Raw genomic sequence first — 15856 nt, forward strand, 5'->3', positions numbered from 1 at the left:
GGAGGGGAGGAGGGGGAAGAGGAGGAGGAGGGAGAGGAGGAGGAAGAGGAGGAGGGGGAAGAGGAGGGGAGGAGGGGGAGGAGGAAGAGGCAGAAGAGGAACAGGAAGCGGAGAGGAGGAAGAGGAGGACAACGCGGGGGAAGAACACGAGGAGGAAGAAGAGTTGGGGGCAGAACGGCTGGTTTGGGGTGCGGGGCCTCGTGGAGCCCCGTCGCGTGCCGCCGCCTGGCCAGGCCTCAAGCCCCGCCTCCCACAGCTAGAGACCTGATGATTGGCTGGCAGCTCCGCCCCGCCCCCAGAAGCAGGCCACTGCGCGTGTCGGCTGGGGAGGGGCGTGGCGAAAAGGCAGCCCCTCCCCTCCGCGCGCCCCGCCCCGGCCCGCCCCGGCCCCGCCCTTCCTGGAGGACCCACCTCGGCCTTCTCGTGGGGGGGCGGCCCGGGGAGGCGAGGCCCACGGAAGTGCTTGGAGGAGAGCGGCTCCGTTCGGAAGCAGCGACTTCCGGTGCGGCTCGTGGGACTTCCGGCCCTCCCTCCCCCGAGCGCGGCTCCTCCCGGGCCCGGGGCCCGGCCGGGGAGGCTGGTGCGCATGCTCAGGAGCGCCCCTCCCCGTGCTCCGCCTGGGCCCCTTATTAACCGCCTGCTGTGTGCCCGCACGGAGTTTCAGACTGCCAAGCCTGGGGCACCCCACAGAATGGGGGGGTTGAACCCAGGGCTTCCTCTGTGTCCGGCGGGAATTATGCCAGGGGCCAGGCCCCCCGTTTTCGCTGTGATTCTTCTTTCCCAGCCTGGCTCCCGTGGCGACGCTGAACCTGTTGGCCCGGGGGCCGGGGGCCGTCGGGGTGCACTGCAAGAACACAGAGCCAGCCCGGGGCACCTGCCTTCCTTGGGGCAGGGGGGCCGGGGGACAGCCTCTGGGGCTTCCCTGAACCCCAACTTTGGGACCTGCACCAGGGGCCCCAACCTGGGAGGCTGTGGCGAACAGCAGCCCCCGCCCTGCCCGGTGAGCGTTAGTGAATCCATCTTTCTGACTGTTTTCTAAGCTTCACAAACGGCCCCTGGAGCCCTTGTGCCAGCACTCCTTAGGGAGATTCTCTCGGCACCACCGAATGAGGGATCTCAGAGCTCTGGGTGCAGGACCCCTCCAGGTTTCCGGCAGCAAAGGGAGATAGAAAAACATGGAACTCCGAATCTTACACAGATCAGCGTTGGAAATTATCTTTGCGTGGCATTGGGAAAAGACATTCAAAAAAAATGTATGGCAGATTAACCTTGAAAGCTAAAGCAAATGGAAACTACACTGCAACACCTCATTTCTGGATGGTGATGATGATTGTCCTTCATTCTGGAAGACGGCCGACACCAGGGAGATGAGGCCATGACAACTATATGAGTTGGACGGAGGCGGGGGCAGGGCTGCGCTAAGTCATCAGACTTACTTTCCTCATTTTTTGACAGGATTGCTAAACCTGTAGATGAAGAAACATCATACAATTTGCCTGGAATTTTAAAAAGCTTTGTGAAACGTTCATTCTGTTCTGTGGATACATGGTGACCGGTGAGTAGGCAATGACACAATGAAGATGATTGAAACTGGTTGGATAGTGGGACTCAAAAAGAGGTTAATGGTTCAGTGTTAATGTGTTCAGGAAGTTCCCAGCCGGGAAGGAACTCTCCTTGATCGTGTACTTTTTTTGGTTTGATTTTTTAATTATTGACTTGTGACTTTTCCATCACTGGCTGCATGACCAGGGTTTAGGTTTAGGGTTGGGGTTAGGGTTAGGGTTAGATAAAACTCTCACCAAGATTCCTTTTGAATATGGCTTAGCTTAGTTGTCTGACAACCCCCTTCCAACTATTAAATTCTATTAAATTTACTATTAAATTTACATTAGAGGAATTTATATTTGGTACTGAGAGGAGTGGGGTGGCATAGTGAGACCTGAGTGTTAGGAAAACTTGTTGGATGGAGGATAGACTGGAGAGGGGGGTGGGACCTGAAGCAGGCAGACTCCCCCAGCAGCTATTGTCATAGTTCAGGCATGGAGACTCGAAAACAGCCTTCCCTAGGAAGAACCCACATGTTAGAAAAGGAATAGGTCTATTGGCCAGATGGTGCAGAGGTGAAGGCCAGAGCTTGGATAGGAGCGAGGGTTGAGAAAGACCCTGGGGCTGGGAACTTTGGACACTTGATCTTCTGAAATTGATGGTGTTGGGGTGATGCCAGAAGAGTCTCAGGACCACTCCAATGTCTCCTAAAGCAGTAACTCCACCTATATGGTATTTCTTGGTATCCAGCCAGCCCCCACAGACCTCCCCTCCACCCTGCAAATCAGACTAGGAAGACGATATTGCAACTTTTATTTGGAACAGGCAGAAGATCCAAATCCAATCCTTCCTCCCTTGAGGCTGTGAGAAGCTGGAGAAGGCTAGGACAGTCAACTCCTGACCCCTTCCCCTAGCAAAGGAATGAATTTCTCTTTGCCCTTGTTTTTCTATTGAGACTGGCTCCAAATTGTTTACAGCTTATACAGATCCTCTCTCCCTGGACCCCTTGAATTCTGGGGCAAGGGCTCAGCCAAGCTTTTCTCCTCATCAGTAGATCTTTTTCCTTCTGCTCAGTCTGTCGCAGGGTAGGAAGAATCACTAACAGCTTCTTCCTTCATCTCCTGACTCCCTTGGTGGCTTGGAATCCAAATGATGGTCAGCAGAGTGTACCATAAGCTAAATGGGTTTGTTGAGCACATTGGGGAGGAAGACTTCATGGTGGTAGAGAACAGGGATTCAGAAAACAGGCAACTGAGGGAGCCCACCTGCCACTGGAGGAGCTCAACCAGAAGACATCTCTCATTGCCTGCCTGCCCGGCATCTTTTCCCTAAAGCCCACAGGGATAAATGTCTGGAGGTGGGGATAAAGGGCTCAGGAGAACCAGAATCACTGGGAAGTAGTGGTGGGGATTCGGGACAGGATCTCAGCTTGATGGGGGTCTGGTTGAGGCAGACTCCTCCAGGCTAGTTCCAGGAGACCATAACGGGTCTTACCCAAGGGCAGAACAGTGTGCACCCGGTTCTTCTCTGGCAGGGGCACCACCAGCTTGAAATTGGCTGGCTCTGATGGGGGTAATTCCTTGTCACACAGGAGATAGTAGAGGACTCGCTCTCCGGGAACCAGCTCTGTGACCTCTAGGGCTTTTTTGTAGATGATCTCCTGAAGGGGGCGGGCCTTCCGATCCAAGAGCTGCTGAAGCAGTTGCTGCATCTTGGGAGTCTTGCTCTGGTAGAGTTCTAAAATTTGGCAGGCTTGGGCTATCAATGAAGAGCTTGTGGGTTGATCCTCTTGCTTCTGAACTGCCAAGAGGACGTGGTAGAGTGCCAGGAAAGTCTCCCATTGCATGCCCTTCTTTGCCAAGGGTAGATGAAGGAGTCTTTCTAGGGGTCCAGGTCTTGCTGCAGTGGACAGGGGCAGAGTCCTGGACACCCCCTTGGCTTCAGTGGGCAGGGGTCTTCCTGAGGGTCTATGTCTTGCTGCAGAGGACAGGGCTGGAGTTCTGGGCTCCCACTTGGTTTCAAAGGGCAGGGCTCTTCTTAGGGGTCTAGACCTTGTTGCAGTGGACAGGGGCAGAGTCCTGGGTTCCCATTCAGCATCAGCAGTCAGGTGTCTTCCTGGTGGTCCAGACCTTGCTGCAGTGGACAGGGGAAGAGTCCTGGGCTCCAATTTGGCTTCAGGGTGCAGGTGTCTTCCTAGGGGTCCAGGTCTTGCTACAGTGGACAGCGGCAGAGTCTTGGGCTCCCACATGGCTTCAGGGGCCAGAGGTCTTCCTGGGGGCCCAGGCCTTCCTACAGTGGACGAGGACGGAGTACTGGGCTCCATTTTGACTTCTTGGGGCAGGGGTCTTCCTGGAGGTCCAGATCTTGCTGCGGTGGACAGGGGCAGAGTCTTGGGCTCCGATCTGGCTTCAGGGTGCAGGTGTCTTCCTAGGGGTCCAGGCCTTGCTACAGTGGACAGCGGAAGAGTACTGGGCTTCAATTTGACTTCAGGAGACAGGGCTCTTCCTGGGGGTCCAGGCCTTGCTGCAGTGGGTAGTCGTACTCTCTCTGCCTTCTGCCTGGACCGCTGATGGTCCTTTATCTGGGCTTTCCAAAATTGAACACTGTTCTGGAGTTTCAAGAGCTTAAGGATCTTTCCTGAGTAATTGGAAGAAATCTTAGCCAAGTTGTTCATAATTGGTTCAAGGAATTCTGGTTGAATGTCTGTGAGCTTATCTGGGGGAACCTCCTGGGTGAGGGCATCATAGTAAATGGGTAGCCTGGGGAAAGAGGGAATCTCAGACACCAGTGGGTGTCTGGGTGGAAGTTTCTCTCCAGGGTATTCTTCCTGGGGCAGGATGACTTCCATGGCGGGTGGGATGTCAGCAGCATGCTCAGGAACTGGCTGGGGAGGTTTTGGGGCCCCCCAGTCAGAGGCAATGGCCTCCATATGAGCCATTTGCATCCAGTCCATCTGTTTCAAGGTTGACGTCTCCTCCAGTAGCTGGCAAAGGGTGTTTAGGCTTTCCTTGGTAACCTGACCTTGTTGGCGAATCTTCCTCAGGGCAGCCTGAAATTTGTCCCAGCCTTCCCCTTTGCCAGTCTTGCTCTTGTGTAAGAATGCATTATAAATAGCAGCCAGGGTTCTATCATGTTTGGCCACTGCACCCTTGAAGGCCCCAATAGTCTGGGGAATCTGCAGAAACCATTTCCAATGGTCTTTGGCTGTCTTCTTCAGGGGGGCCGCAGCAGCAGGTTCCATGATGTCCAGGGCCACTGCCTCCTTTGCCTTAGGTGGATACTTCCGTGGGGGTGGGGGTTTGGGCTTGTGCTTGACCCTGAGCTGGTGCATTAATTTCTGCATCTCTTCCTGGGATTCACTAAGCTGGGGGAGGATTAGGGCCTCCTTGGACCCTGGAATCAATTTCTGTTGTTTCTCTTTCCAATGCACTGTTTTTCCCACAATTCCCAGAAAAGCGTATTTCTCAATTTCATCTTCCTTCTGGATGGCACCCTCCTGATAGACAGATTTCTCTTCTTCCTCTTCCTTCTCCTTTTCTTCCTCCTTAGCACCCTCCTGATAGACAGATTTCTCTTCTTCCTCTTCCTTCTCCTTTTCTTCCTCCTTGGCACCCTCCTGATAGACAGATTTCTCTTCTTCCTCTTCCTTTTCCTTTTCTTCCTCCTTGGCACCCTCCTGATAGACAGATTTCTCTTCTTCCTTCTCCTTTTCTTGCTCCTTGGCACCCTCCTGATAGACAGATTTCTTTTCTTCCTTCTCCTTTTCTTCCTCCTTGGCACCCTCCTGATAGACAGATTTCTCTTCTTCCTTCTCCTTTTCTTCCTCCTTGGCACCCTCCTGATAGACAGATTTCTCTTCTTCCTCTTCCTTCTCCTTTTCTTCCTCCTTGGCACCCTCCTGATAGACAGATTTCTCTTCTTCCTCTTCCTCTTCCTTTACTTTCTCCTCCTCCTCCTTCTGAGAGGGAGCCATTTTCTTCCTAGATATCAATGATCTCTTCCCTTCCTCCTTTTCCTCCACCTCCTCTTCCTTCAACTCAGCCATCTCTACCTCCTCTATAAATATGGATTTGACCTCAATCTCCTGTGCAACTTCAACTTTCTGGACCTCCAGATACTTCCTTTGCCATTGGGTTAATTCAAAGGTATCTTTTATTTTTTCAATATTGAATCCTTCTACCCCCTTCAGGTTCTCCTCCAAGGACTTCCTTTCCAAGAGAGCCAACTTGCGCTCCCTCCTGGCAATGTTCTTCTCTCTCTCTGTCAGTTTATTCTGCTCTTCCATTAGCACCTTTTCCTCCATGGACAGTTTCTTATGCTCATTGATCAGTTCTCGCTCCTCTTCAGTCAGCCTCTTCATACTGGCCACCAACCTCTCTTGTTCCCTTTGCAGACTTGCCCTGGTTGAGGACTGTTGACCTATATCTTCTTTTTCCAGAGGCAATGTGTCCTTGTCCAGCTTCTTCCTTTTAGAGACTTGCTGCCTCTTCAGTCTGAGCCATCTCCGCTTATCTTTCATTTTCTCAGTTTCTTTCTCAGTCTTTTTCATTTCCTTCAGATGCTTAGCCTTTGTCTCATCACTTATTTCCAGTAATTCCTGGGCTGCTAGCTTCTCTTTTGTGATCAGCTCCTTCATCTCAATGATCAACTGTCTTTCTTTCTTGGTTATGTCAAGTTCTTCTTGGAGCAGGAGCTTCTCTGCAATGAGCAGTCTCTGCCTCTCAAAAGGCAGCTCCCATTCTACCAGTTCCTCCCTTTGCCGTGGCTGCTCCTGACCTTCCATCAACAGTTCTTTTTTCTCCAGTTCAACTACTTCTGCCATTTTCTTCCTTCTCTTCTCTTCCATAAGCAAAGTCTCTTCCTTAGTGGGTAGCTTATGCTTTTCTTCTTTCTCCTCTTTTCCCTCATCTTCTCCCTCTACACCCACCATCTCCTGCACTAGTTCTTTCTCCCCAGGGAGTAGTATCTTCATCTTATCATGAAGTCTCTTTTCTCTTTCAGTATAAACCTTTGTGGAAATAAATTTTTCCCCTTCCCTGGGCAGCTGCTTCTTCTTTTCAGGTGGAGCCTCTCCTTCCTCACCCTCTTTACCTTTTTCTTGGATTGGCACCTCCTTTTCTGAGAAGAGGAGCTTCTTTGTCTTCTTTTGAAGTTTTTTAGATAACTTCTTGGCAGCTCTCTCTTCAAGGGCGCATCTCTGCTCCTCTCTAAGCAGATTTGCCTCCAATTCTAACAGTTTTTGCTGCTCCTGGATCAGTTTTTTTGTCCTCTGGATCAACATCATTTCTTGCTGAGTCAGTGCTATATCTTTATTGATCAGCCTCTTCTCTTCCTTGATCACTTCCATCTCTTCCAGAGTTAGTCTCCTCTCTTCTGCCATAATCATCTTCTCATCAGAGGAAAAGACAATTATCATGTCTTCCTTTCCCATATGACCATACTTTGCAAAAAGAGCCAGTTCTCTTTCTTCATGGGCTTTCATTCGTTCCTCCCAAGTCTGAATTCTCTCCTCTTGAGCTTTTTCTAATTTCAACCTGATGTCTTCCCTCTTCTCTTTGACCTGTTCCTTATACTCAATGAATGGCAACTTCTCCTTTTCGGCTGTTTTGAAATCCTTGAGAAGAGCTTCCTTGTCTTTTTTCTTTGCTTCCCTGGCATTTATGCTCTCTTCTTTGGCCTTTATCCTCTCCTGCCTGGCCATTCTAATGTTATTTTTAGCTTCCTTCATTTCCTCATTGAACAACCTGACTTTTTCCAGGTCTTTGTCCTCTTGAGTCAGGATTTCTTCTCTCTTGATCAAAAGTGACTCTTCTTTGGTCAAGTTTTCTTTTTCCTTGAGCAGCTCCTTCTGATCCATGGCCAGCAATTCATGTATCCTGTTCAGATGGTCCTCTCTCTGGGTTAGTTCATCTTCTACCATGGCCAGCTTGTTCTGTTTCCTCATAAGTCTACTCTCTCTCTTGGTCAGTCTCTCTTCCTTCCTGACCAGTTTCATTTCTTCCATGTTAAGATCACGCCCTTTAAGGAATAAGGCTTTTGGAGTGGGTGGAGGGGTGAATGCCAATTCTTCCATTGCCTTTTTTTCCATTTCTTCTTTCATCTTCTCCACATCTTTGACTGGTTCCAGGATGGGCTCCTTCACCTCAGGGTAGATCTCCTGAAAGAGTTCCCAACTGGGCTGCTGCTCCACCAGTACCTCCCGGGCCATAGTTACCAGCTCCTCACTCAAGTTCTTGGCCATGGTCTCTACTGAAGTTGAAATACGGAGGCTCATGAGGCGGTAAATATCTTCTCGCCAAGAAACCTCTTTCTCTACCTCCTTTAGACTTTTCTCTGACTCAGAGGCTTCTACAAGAATTTCTTCCTGGACTTGAACTTCTTCCTGGACCATCTCCTTCATCTCCTTTTCCTTCTTGCTTATTTCAGATTTCATTTTCTTGATTCTTTTGCTGCGTGTTTTCCTCATTAGCTTCAGGCTTATTTCCACAGAGTCAGACAGGGCTTCTGGTGGAGGGGTGGAGGGTTCTATAATATGGGCCTTGTGCACATCTGCAGTCACCAAGAAAAGGGCAGAGGAAGGTGGAGAAGTTCTTTTCTCAACTACTATGCTCTCAAGAGCTTTTGTCTCCACGTGTTCACGAGGCAGCATGATAGGCTTCCTTTCTTCTTTTGATTTCTTTTGTTCCTCCTCTTCTTCCTCCTCCTCTTCTTCTTCTTCTTCTTCTTCTTCTTCTTCTTCTTTTAATTTCATAGCTTCTTTTTCTTTTAATTTCTTTTGTTCTTTTTGCTTTTTTAATTTCATGGCTTCCTCTTTTTCTTCTCTTGATTTCTTTCTTTCCTCTCTCTTTTTTTTTAATTTCATGGGTACCTCTTTTTCTTCTTTTGATTTCTCTTGGTCCTCTTTTTCTAATATCATGAATTCTTCTTTTTCTTCTCTTGATTTCTTTCGTTCCTCTTCTTTTTTTGCTCTCCTTCGTTCCTCTTTTTCTTTTTTAAATTTCTTTTGTTCCTCTTCTTTTAATTTCATGAATTCTTCTTCTAATTCCATGGGTTCTTCTTCTAATCTCATGGCTTCCTCTTTTTTTCCTTTTAATTTCAGGAGGGCCTCCTTTTCTTCTTTTGCTTTCTTTCGTTCCTCTTTTTCTTCTTTTAATTTCCTTTGTTCCTCTTCTTCTAATTCCATGAGTCCCTCTTCTTCTAATCTCATGGCTTCCTCTTTTTTTCCTTTTAATTTCAGGAGGGCCTCCTTTTCTTCTTTTGCTTTCTTTCGTTCCTCTTTTTCTTCTTTTAATTTCCTTTGTTCCTCTTCTTCTAATTCCATGAGTCCCTCTTCTTCTTCTAATCTCATGGCTTCCTCTTTTTTTCCTTTTAATTTCAGGAGGGCCTCCTTTTCTTCTTTTGCTTTCTTTCGTTCCTCTTTTTCTTCTTTTAATTTCCTTTGTTCCTCTTCTTCTAATTCCATGAGTCCCTCTTCTTCTTCTAATCTCATGGCTTCCTCTTTTTTTCCTTTTAATTTCAGGAGGGCCTCCTTTTCTTCTTTTGCTTTCTTTCGTTCCTCTTTTTCTTTTTTTAATTTCCTTTGTTCCCTTTCTTCTAATTCCATAAGTCCCTCCTCTTCTTCTTCTTCTAATCTCATGGCTTCCTCTTTTTTTCCTTTTAATTTCAGGAGGGCCTCCTTTTCTTCTTTTGCTTTCTTTCGTTTCTCTTTTTCTTTTTTGAATTTCTTTTGTTCCTTTTCTTCTAATTCCATGAGTCCCTCTTCTTCTTCTTCTTCTAATCTCATGGCTTCCTCTTTTTTTCCTTTTAATTTCAGGAGGGCCTCCTTTTCTTCTTTTGCTTTCTTTCGTTCCTCTTTTTCTTCCTTTAATTTCCTTTGTTCCTCTTCTTCTAATTCCATGAGTCCCTCTTCTTCTTCTTCTTCTTCTTCTTCTTCTTCTTCTTCTTCTTCTCCTTCATCTTCTTCTTCTTTTAATTTCATGGCTTCCTCTTTTTTTCCTTTTAATTTCAGGAGGGTCTCTTCTTTTTCTTTTGCTTTCTTTCGTTCCTCTTTTTCTTTTTTTAATTTCCTTTGTTCCTCTTCTTCTAATTCCATGAATCCCTCTTCTTCTTCTTCTTCTTCTAATCTCATGGCTTCCTCTTTTTTTCCTTTTAATTTCAGGAGGGCCTCCTTTTCTTCTTTTGCTTTCTTTCGTTCCTCTTTTTCTTCTTTTAATTTCCTTTGTTCCTCTTCTTCTAATTCCATGAGTCCCTCTTCTTCTTCTTCTTCTAATCTCATGGCTTCCTCTTTTTTTCCTTTTAATTTCAGGAGGGCCTCCTTTTTTTCTTTTGCTTTCTTTCGTTTCTCTTTTTCTTTTTTTAATTTCTTTTGTTCCTCTTCTTCTAATTCCATGAGTCCCTCTTCTTCTTCTAATCTCATGGCTTCCTCTTTTTTTCCTTTTCTCATGGCTTTCTCTTTTTTTCCTTTTAATTTCAGGAGGGCCTCCTTTTCTTCTTTTGCTTTCTTTCGTTCCTCTTTTTCTTCTTTTAATTTCCTTTGTTCCTCTTCTTCTAATTCCATGAATCCCTCTTCTTCTTCTTCTTCTTCTTCTTCTAATCTCATGGCTTCCTCTTTTTTTCCTTTTAATTTCAGGAGGGCCTCCTTTTTTTCTTTTGCTTTCTTTCGTTTCTCTTTTTCTTTTTTGAATTTCTTTTGTTCCTTTTCTTCTAATTCCATGAGTCTTTCTTCTTCTTCTTCTTCTTCTTCTTCTTCTTCTTCTTCTTCTTCTTCTTCTAATCTCATGGCTTCCTCTTTTTTTCCTTTTAATTTCAGGAGGGCCTCCTTTTTTTCTTTTGCTTTCTTTCGTTTCTCTTTTTCTTTTTTGAATTTCTTTTGTTCCTTTTCTTCTAATTCCATGAGTCTCTCTTCTTCTTCTTCTTCTTCTTCTTCTTCTAATCTCATGGCTTCCTCTTTTTTTCCTTTTAATTTCAGGAGGGCCTCCTTTTCTTCTTTTGCTTTCTTTCGTTCCTCTTTTTCCTCTTTTAATTTCCTTTGTTCCTCATCTTCTAATTCCATGAGTCCCTCTTCTTCTTCTTCTAATCTTATGGCTTCCTCTTTTTTTCCTTTTAATTTCAGGAGGGCCTCCTTTTCTTCTTTTGCTTTCTTTTGTTCCTCTTTTTCTTCTTTTAATTTCCTTTGTTCCTCTTCTTCTAATTCCAGGAGTCCCTCTTCTTCTTTTAATTTCATGGCTTCCTCTTTTTTTCCTTTTAATTTCATGGGACTTTCTTCTTTTAATTTCTTTCTCTTCATTTCTTTAAATTTCTTTTGTTTCTCTTTTAATTTCATGAGTCTCCCTTTTTCTTCTCTTGATTTCTTTTGTTCCTCTTCTCTTGATTCTATGGGTCCCTCTTTTGCTTCTTCTAATTTCTTTAGTACCACTTTTTCTTCTTTTGGTTTCTTTTGTCCCTCTCTTTCTTTTTTTGCTTTCTTTCGCTCCTCTTTTTCTTCTTTTAATTTCATGGCTTCCTCTTTTTTTAATTTCATGAGTCCCTTTTTTTTAAATTTCATGGGCCTCTCTTCTTTCAATTTCATGGGTTCCTTTTCTTTTAATTCCATGCGTTCCTTTTTTTGTAATTCCATGGGTCCCTCTTCTTTTAATTCCATGGGTCCCTCTTGTTTTAATTCCACATGTTCCTCTTTTAATAATTCCATGGATTCTTCACCTTCTTTTTTTGATTGCATGGATTCTTCCTCTTCTTTTCTTTGTTTTTCTTCTGCTTCTTTTAATTTCATGAATTCCTTTTCTCTTGCTTTCTTATATATTTTGGCTACACAGGGGGAAAACAGAAAATAGAGTATTAAAAGGGAAGCCCAAATGAATGAGCATTTAATCTAGGGGAAATGAATGAGTTTGGTCAGGGCTCAATAGACTCCATCTTTGATTATATTGTCCCTTCAAGCTTTGGGTGAGCATACAGAACAGAAGATCTCACAATCAAATGACCAGAGTTTGCAGACTCATGCATTTCTTAACTCTTTTTTTTTTTTTTTTTAAGGTTTTTGCAAGGCAAATGGGGTTAAGTGGCTTGCCCAAGGGCACACAGCTAGTTAATTATTAAGTGTCTGAGACCAGATTTGAACTTAGGTACTCGTGACTCCAGGGCCAGTGCTTTATCCACTATGCCACCTAGCCACCCCTTCTTAACTCTTCTTGAAATAGAATGGATAGAACACTAGTCTTGTAGTTAGGAAAACCTGAGTTCAAATCCGGTCTCAGACACTTGACACTTTCTGTGTGATGAAGGGAAGTCACTTTTTTTAATTTGTGGAATAAAACAAGTATTTTAATAATATGATATAATTTAAAAGATGATTGTACATGAAACTGAAAATCTATTATACACAACTTGCTATGGATTTTGCATAGATAACCAAGTTATCCTATAAATTTCTTTTTTCTTCCTTCCCCTCTGCCCTAGAGATGACTACCATTAGACATGAATAAGTACACACACTTCCCCCACATATATGTGTGTGTGTGTGTGTGTGTATCTATTATTCTATATTTCTATTTATCAGTTCTATCTCTAGAAGCTCATAGTGTCTTTCTTCATATGTCTTTTATAATTAATTTAATTTAATTTAATTTTTTTTAGGTTTTTGCAAGGCAATGGGGTTAAGTGGCTTGCCCAAGATCGCACAGCTAGGTAATTATTAAGTGTCTGAGGCTGGATTTGAGCTCAGGTACTCCTGATTTCAGGGCTGGTGCTCTATACACTGTGCCACCTAGCCACCCCCTAATTTGGATATTTTCAATGACTTATTTACTCTAAGCAATTTTTGAGTTTGGGGGAGGGGAGCTGTGAGGCAATGGGGTAAAAAGGGACTTGTCCAAGGTCACACAGTAAGTATCAAGTGTCTGAGGTTGGATTTGAATCCAGGTCCTCCTGACTCCAGGGTTAATGATCTATCCACAGTGCCACCTACCTGCCCCTCAAAGTCATTCTTGAAACAGTATAGCTCATTCTCATCTCCTGTATAATTTTATGCTTCCCCTTATCATAAATTTGTCTAGGAGATGAAATATACTGCCTTATCAAAAGAGCAGACACCAGAAACCTTCTGAAGTCAGAGGACCTATCATTTGAGGGTATGGGGTCCATGTTCACCCTTTCCAAATCAAAAGGTCTGTGTGCAAGGAAGAATGTCAGAAATAATCTAGAACATATTTCCACCACATGTATAAGTATCTGAATAGATCCAAACTGAAAATGAGAGGTGGGGGTCAAGATGGGCTGGAAACTTCCAGGTACCATTGTACTTCACATAATCCACCTGAGCAAGACTATGACAAAAGATTATCCAACCTCTGATCTGATCATCCCGTCTCTTGCTGTTGTCTCTAGCCTGATCTTCAGCTTCCATTGGGAAAATGAATGGAACCTTTTACTCAGTGATGAACATTCTCACTCCTTACACATCCCAGTGATTCTGTACTCTGTAAATCATCATCAAAACCTTATTCTCCCATTTCTCACCACCTGATACCTCAGTCCCATTCCCCTGATCCTTCTACTCCAAAAGTTTATCCTAACTCTGCCCAGCCCTTTCACTATGCCCTCTGGAATGCCTGTTCCATAGGCAACAACCTTCACTTCATCTCAAATCTATTTCTCTCCCACTTTTATCAACTACTAGCTCTTACTGAAACTTGGCTTTCCCTTGCTGACACACTTTCCCTGCCCACCCTTTCTAATACTGGCTGCACCTTTTCTCATTCTCCTCAGTTCACTGATTGAGGTGGAAGAGTCAGAATGCATCTTGATCCCCCTTTTGCCACTTCCAGTTTCTTCCCCTTCCTCCATCACTCAGTAACCTCTTTTTCTTTGAAGTTCATACTATTCTTATCTCCCACTCAATCAAAATCTTGGCAGTTTGCCTGCAGCCCTCCAGGTAACTCCCCGTCCTTCCTCTATGAGTTTGATGTCTGTATAACAATATTTCTCAGCTTTCCAACTCCTACCCTCATCCTAAGGGACTTTTACATACATAGACTCTCTCTCTCTTAGATATGCTAACCACTCAGATCCTCAACCTACCCACTTCTTAGGAGCTATTTTTCTTTCCTACCTTAACCACACACATATATACCCTTCATCTGCCCATCACCCACAAATGTAATACCCTCATTTCAAGAATTCTAAAATCTCCTTATCTGATGATAATTTATTGATTTTCTACCTCTTCCTCTGCCTTCCCTTATCAAACCCTATTCTTTGTCTACACAGTGACCCTTTGATTCTCTCCCAGGCTATCTTTCCTACACTAACCACTCCTCCTCTTTTCCCCCTTCTTGACCCCTTGGTGAACAAATTCAGCTTTGCATTTCTCCTCTTGAATCGCTGGACATCTTATAACATCAATTGTAAATTGCTAAACCTCAGCCTTGGATGATTTCCAACATCCACTTCCTTTGCTTAGAGAAAATACTCAGAGGGAAGAGATATAGTGTCTTGTTTGCAGACCATCTAGGAAACCAGTGTCACTAGATCAGAGTGCTGAATTAGAGAGTGCTGCTGAACAAAATGAAGAAAATCATGTAACCATTCCACTACAAATTTATCCTAATCAACCTCAATTGGACCCTCAGTACTACTAGACAATCTTACTCTATCTACCTTTCTCCCTTATCAGTTCATAATCCTACCCTCCACAGAAGCTCCCAAATCTTATCTGTTCTCAACTTCTCATGGCTTCTCTTCAGTCCACTCTCTCAGTTAAGAACCTTGCCTCATATTTATAGAAAAATAATTAAGGACATTCTTGGTGAATTCCTCCTCCCCTCTTCCTCATCTCCTATCCCTCAGGTCCTTCTGCCTCTCCTCTTTCAAGCTTGTCTCACATGATGAGGTGGCCTTATTCCTAAGGCAAACATCTCCTCAGGTTCAAACAATCCCAGTCTATTTCAGATCTCCAACAGGTTGTTCCTCTCTGTCATCCCCACTCTTTTACATATTTTTCTGTCTCTGTTTCTCTGTCTACTGCCTTATTTCCTATTGCCTACAAATATGCCCCTGTCTCTCCCTCCTGAAAAAAAAAGCCTCACTTGATCCTTCCATCCTATTGTCCTTTATCTCTTCTGCCTTTTGTGGCTAAACTCCTTGAGATGGCAGTCGGCACCTCCACATTCTCTACTCTTAGTCTCCCCTTAACCCTTTCCAATCCAGCTTCCAACTCATCATTCTACCAAAATTGCTCTCTCCAAGTTAACAAGACTCTAACTTGCTGAATTCAATGACCTCTCTGCAGCCTTGAACACCATTGATTGCTCTTTTCTTCTTGACACTCTCTTCTCTCTAGGTTTTCAGGATACCTAGAGCCCTGATGTTAGGAAAGTTTGAAAGCAAAAAGAAAAGGGGAATGGCAGAGGATGGATGAATGTGAATGTAGCCTTCAAGAGATAGTGGAGAATAAGAGAGGCTGGCAAATCTTGGTCCACAGGGATGCAAAAATTCAAGCAAAGAGACAAACGTGACAGAACAATGACAATAACATCAACAGCTCTCCCAGTTCTCCTACTTGTCTGACTGTTCCTTCTGTCTCTTTTGTAAGTTCTTGTCCAGATCATATCCTATAATTGTAGGTGTCCCTCAGGGTTTTATCTGGACTCTCTTCTCTTCTCCCTTTAGACTACTTCACTCTGTGATCTCATCAGCTCTCTCTATGCAGATGTAGGCCTTGAACTTAGGTCTTTCAGGCTCTAGATCCAACCCTAGCCATTACAACACTACGCCTTTCTCCAGATACAAGATCAGAGGACTATGACATTTTAATGTTGGAGGATTCTTCAAGATCAGAGGAAACCCCACAGAAATTATATGAATATATCTATAAAACATTGTTTATACAAATAATATCGGATTTAGATAACTGGAGAAATATTAGTTGTTCATGGGTGGGTTAAGCCAATATAATAAAAATGACAATTGTATTTAACTAATCTTATTCCCTGCCATCCCAATTAAACTACCAAAAAGTTGTTTTAATGAACAAGAAAAATATAACAAAATTTAAGTTGGAAGAACAAAAAGGTTAAGAATATCGAAGGAATTAATAAAAAAAAAAATGTAAAGAGGTCTAGCAATACCAGATCTTAAACTGTACTCTAAGGTGGTAATTATCAAAACTATCTAGTACCAGGTAAGAAATAGAATGGTAGATTGATGGAATAGAGTAGGTCTACAATACATGACAATAAATGATTATTGGTTCTGTTGGTTGGTTCATGTCCTTTGCTGTCAGAGAAGACCAAAATGACATCATTATATTAAAGAC

At 44.1% G+C, this 15856-nt stretch overlaps 1 protein-coding gene and 1 long non-coding RNA gene across 4 annotated transcripts in view; one reads left to right on the forward strand and one right to left on the reverse strand.

Annotated features, from left to right (window-relative positions):
* The first annotated feature begins 554 nt into the window (after positions 1–554).
* LOC141510099 (uncharacterized) overlaps positions 555–15856 on the forward strand; it is a 29760-nt gene continuing 14458 nt past the window's right edge. Inside the window, exon 1 of the long non-coding RNA XR_012474770.1 lies at positions 555–1555. This is a non-coding gene — a long non-coding RNA (uncharacterized LOC141510099). The remainder of the gene's footprint in view (positions 1556–15856) is intronic.
* Positions 1146–15856, reverse strand: part of LOC141510066 (uncharacterized) — a 44490-nt gene continuing 29779 nt past the window's right edge. For all 3 annotated transcript variants that reach the window (XM_074220055.1, XM_074220056.1, XM_074220057.1), the window contains one exon: positions 1146–11349. In XM_074220055.1, coding sequence (XP_074076156.1) covers positions 2933–11349 — 8417 coding nt within the window. In that variant the 3' untranslated portion in view covers positions 1146–2932. The remainder of the gene's footprint in view (positions 11350–15856) is intronic.

Source organism: Macrotis lagotis, chromosome 1 (genome assembly GCF_037893015.1).
Source record: "Macrotis lagotis isolate mMagLag1 chromosome 1, bilby.v1.9.chrom.fasta, whole genome shotgun sequence".
NCBI lineage: Eukaryota > Metazoa > Chordata > Mammalia > Peramelemorphia > Peramelidae > Macrotis > Macrotis lagotis.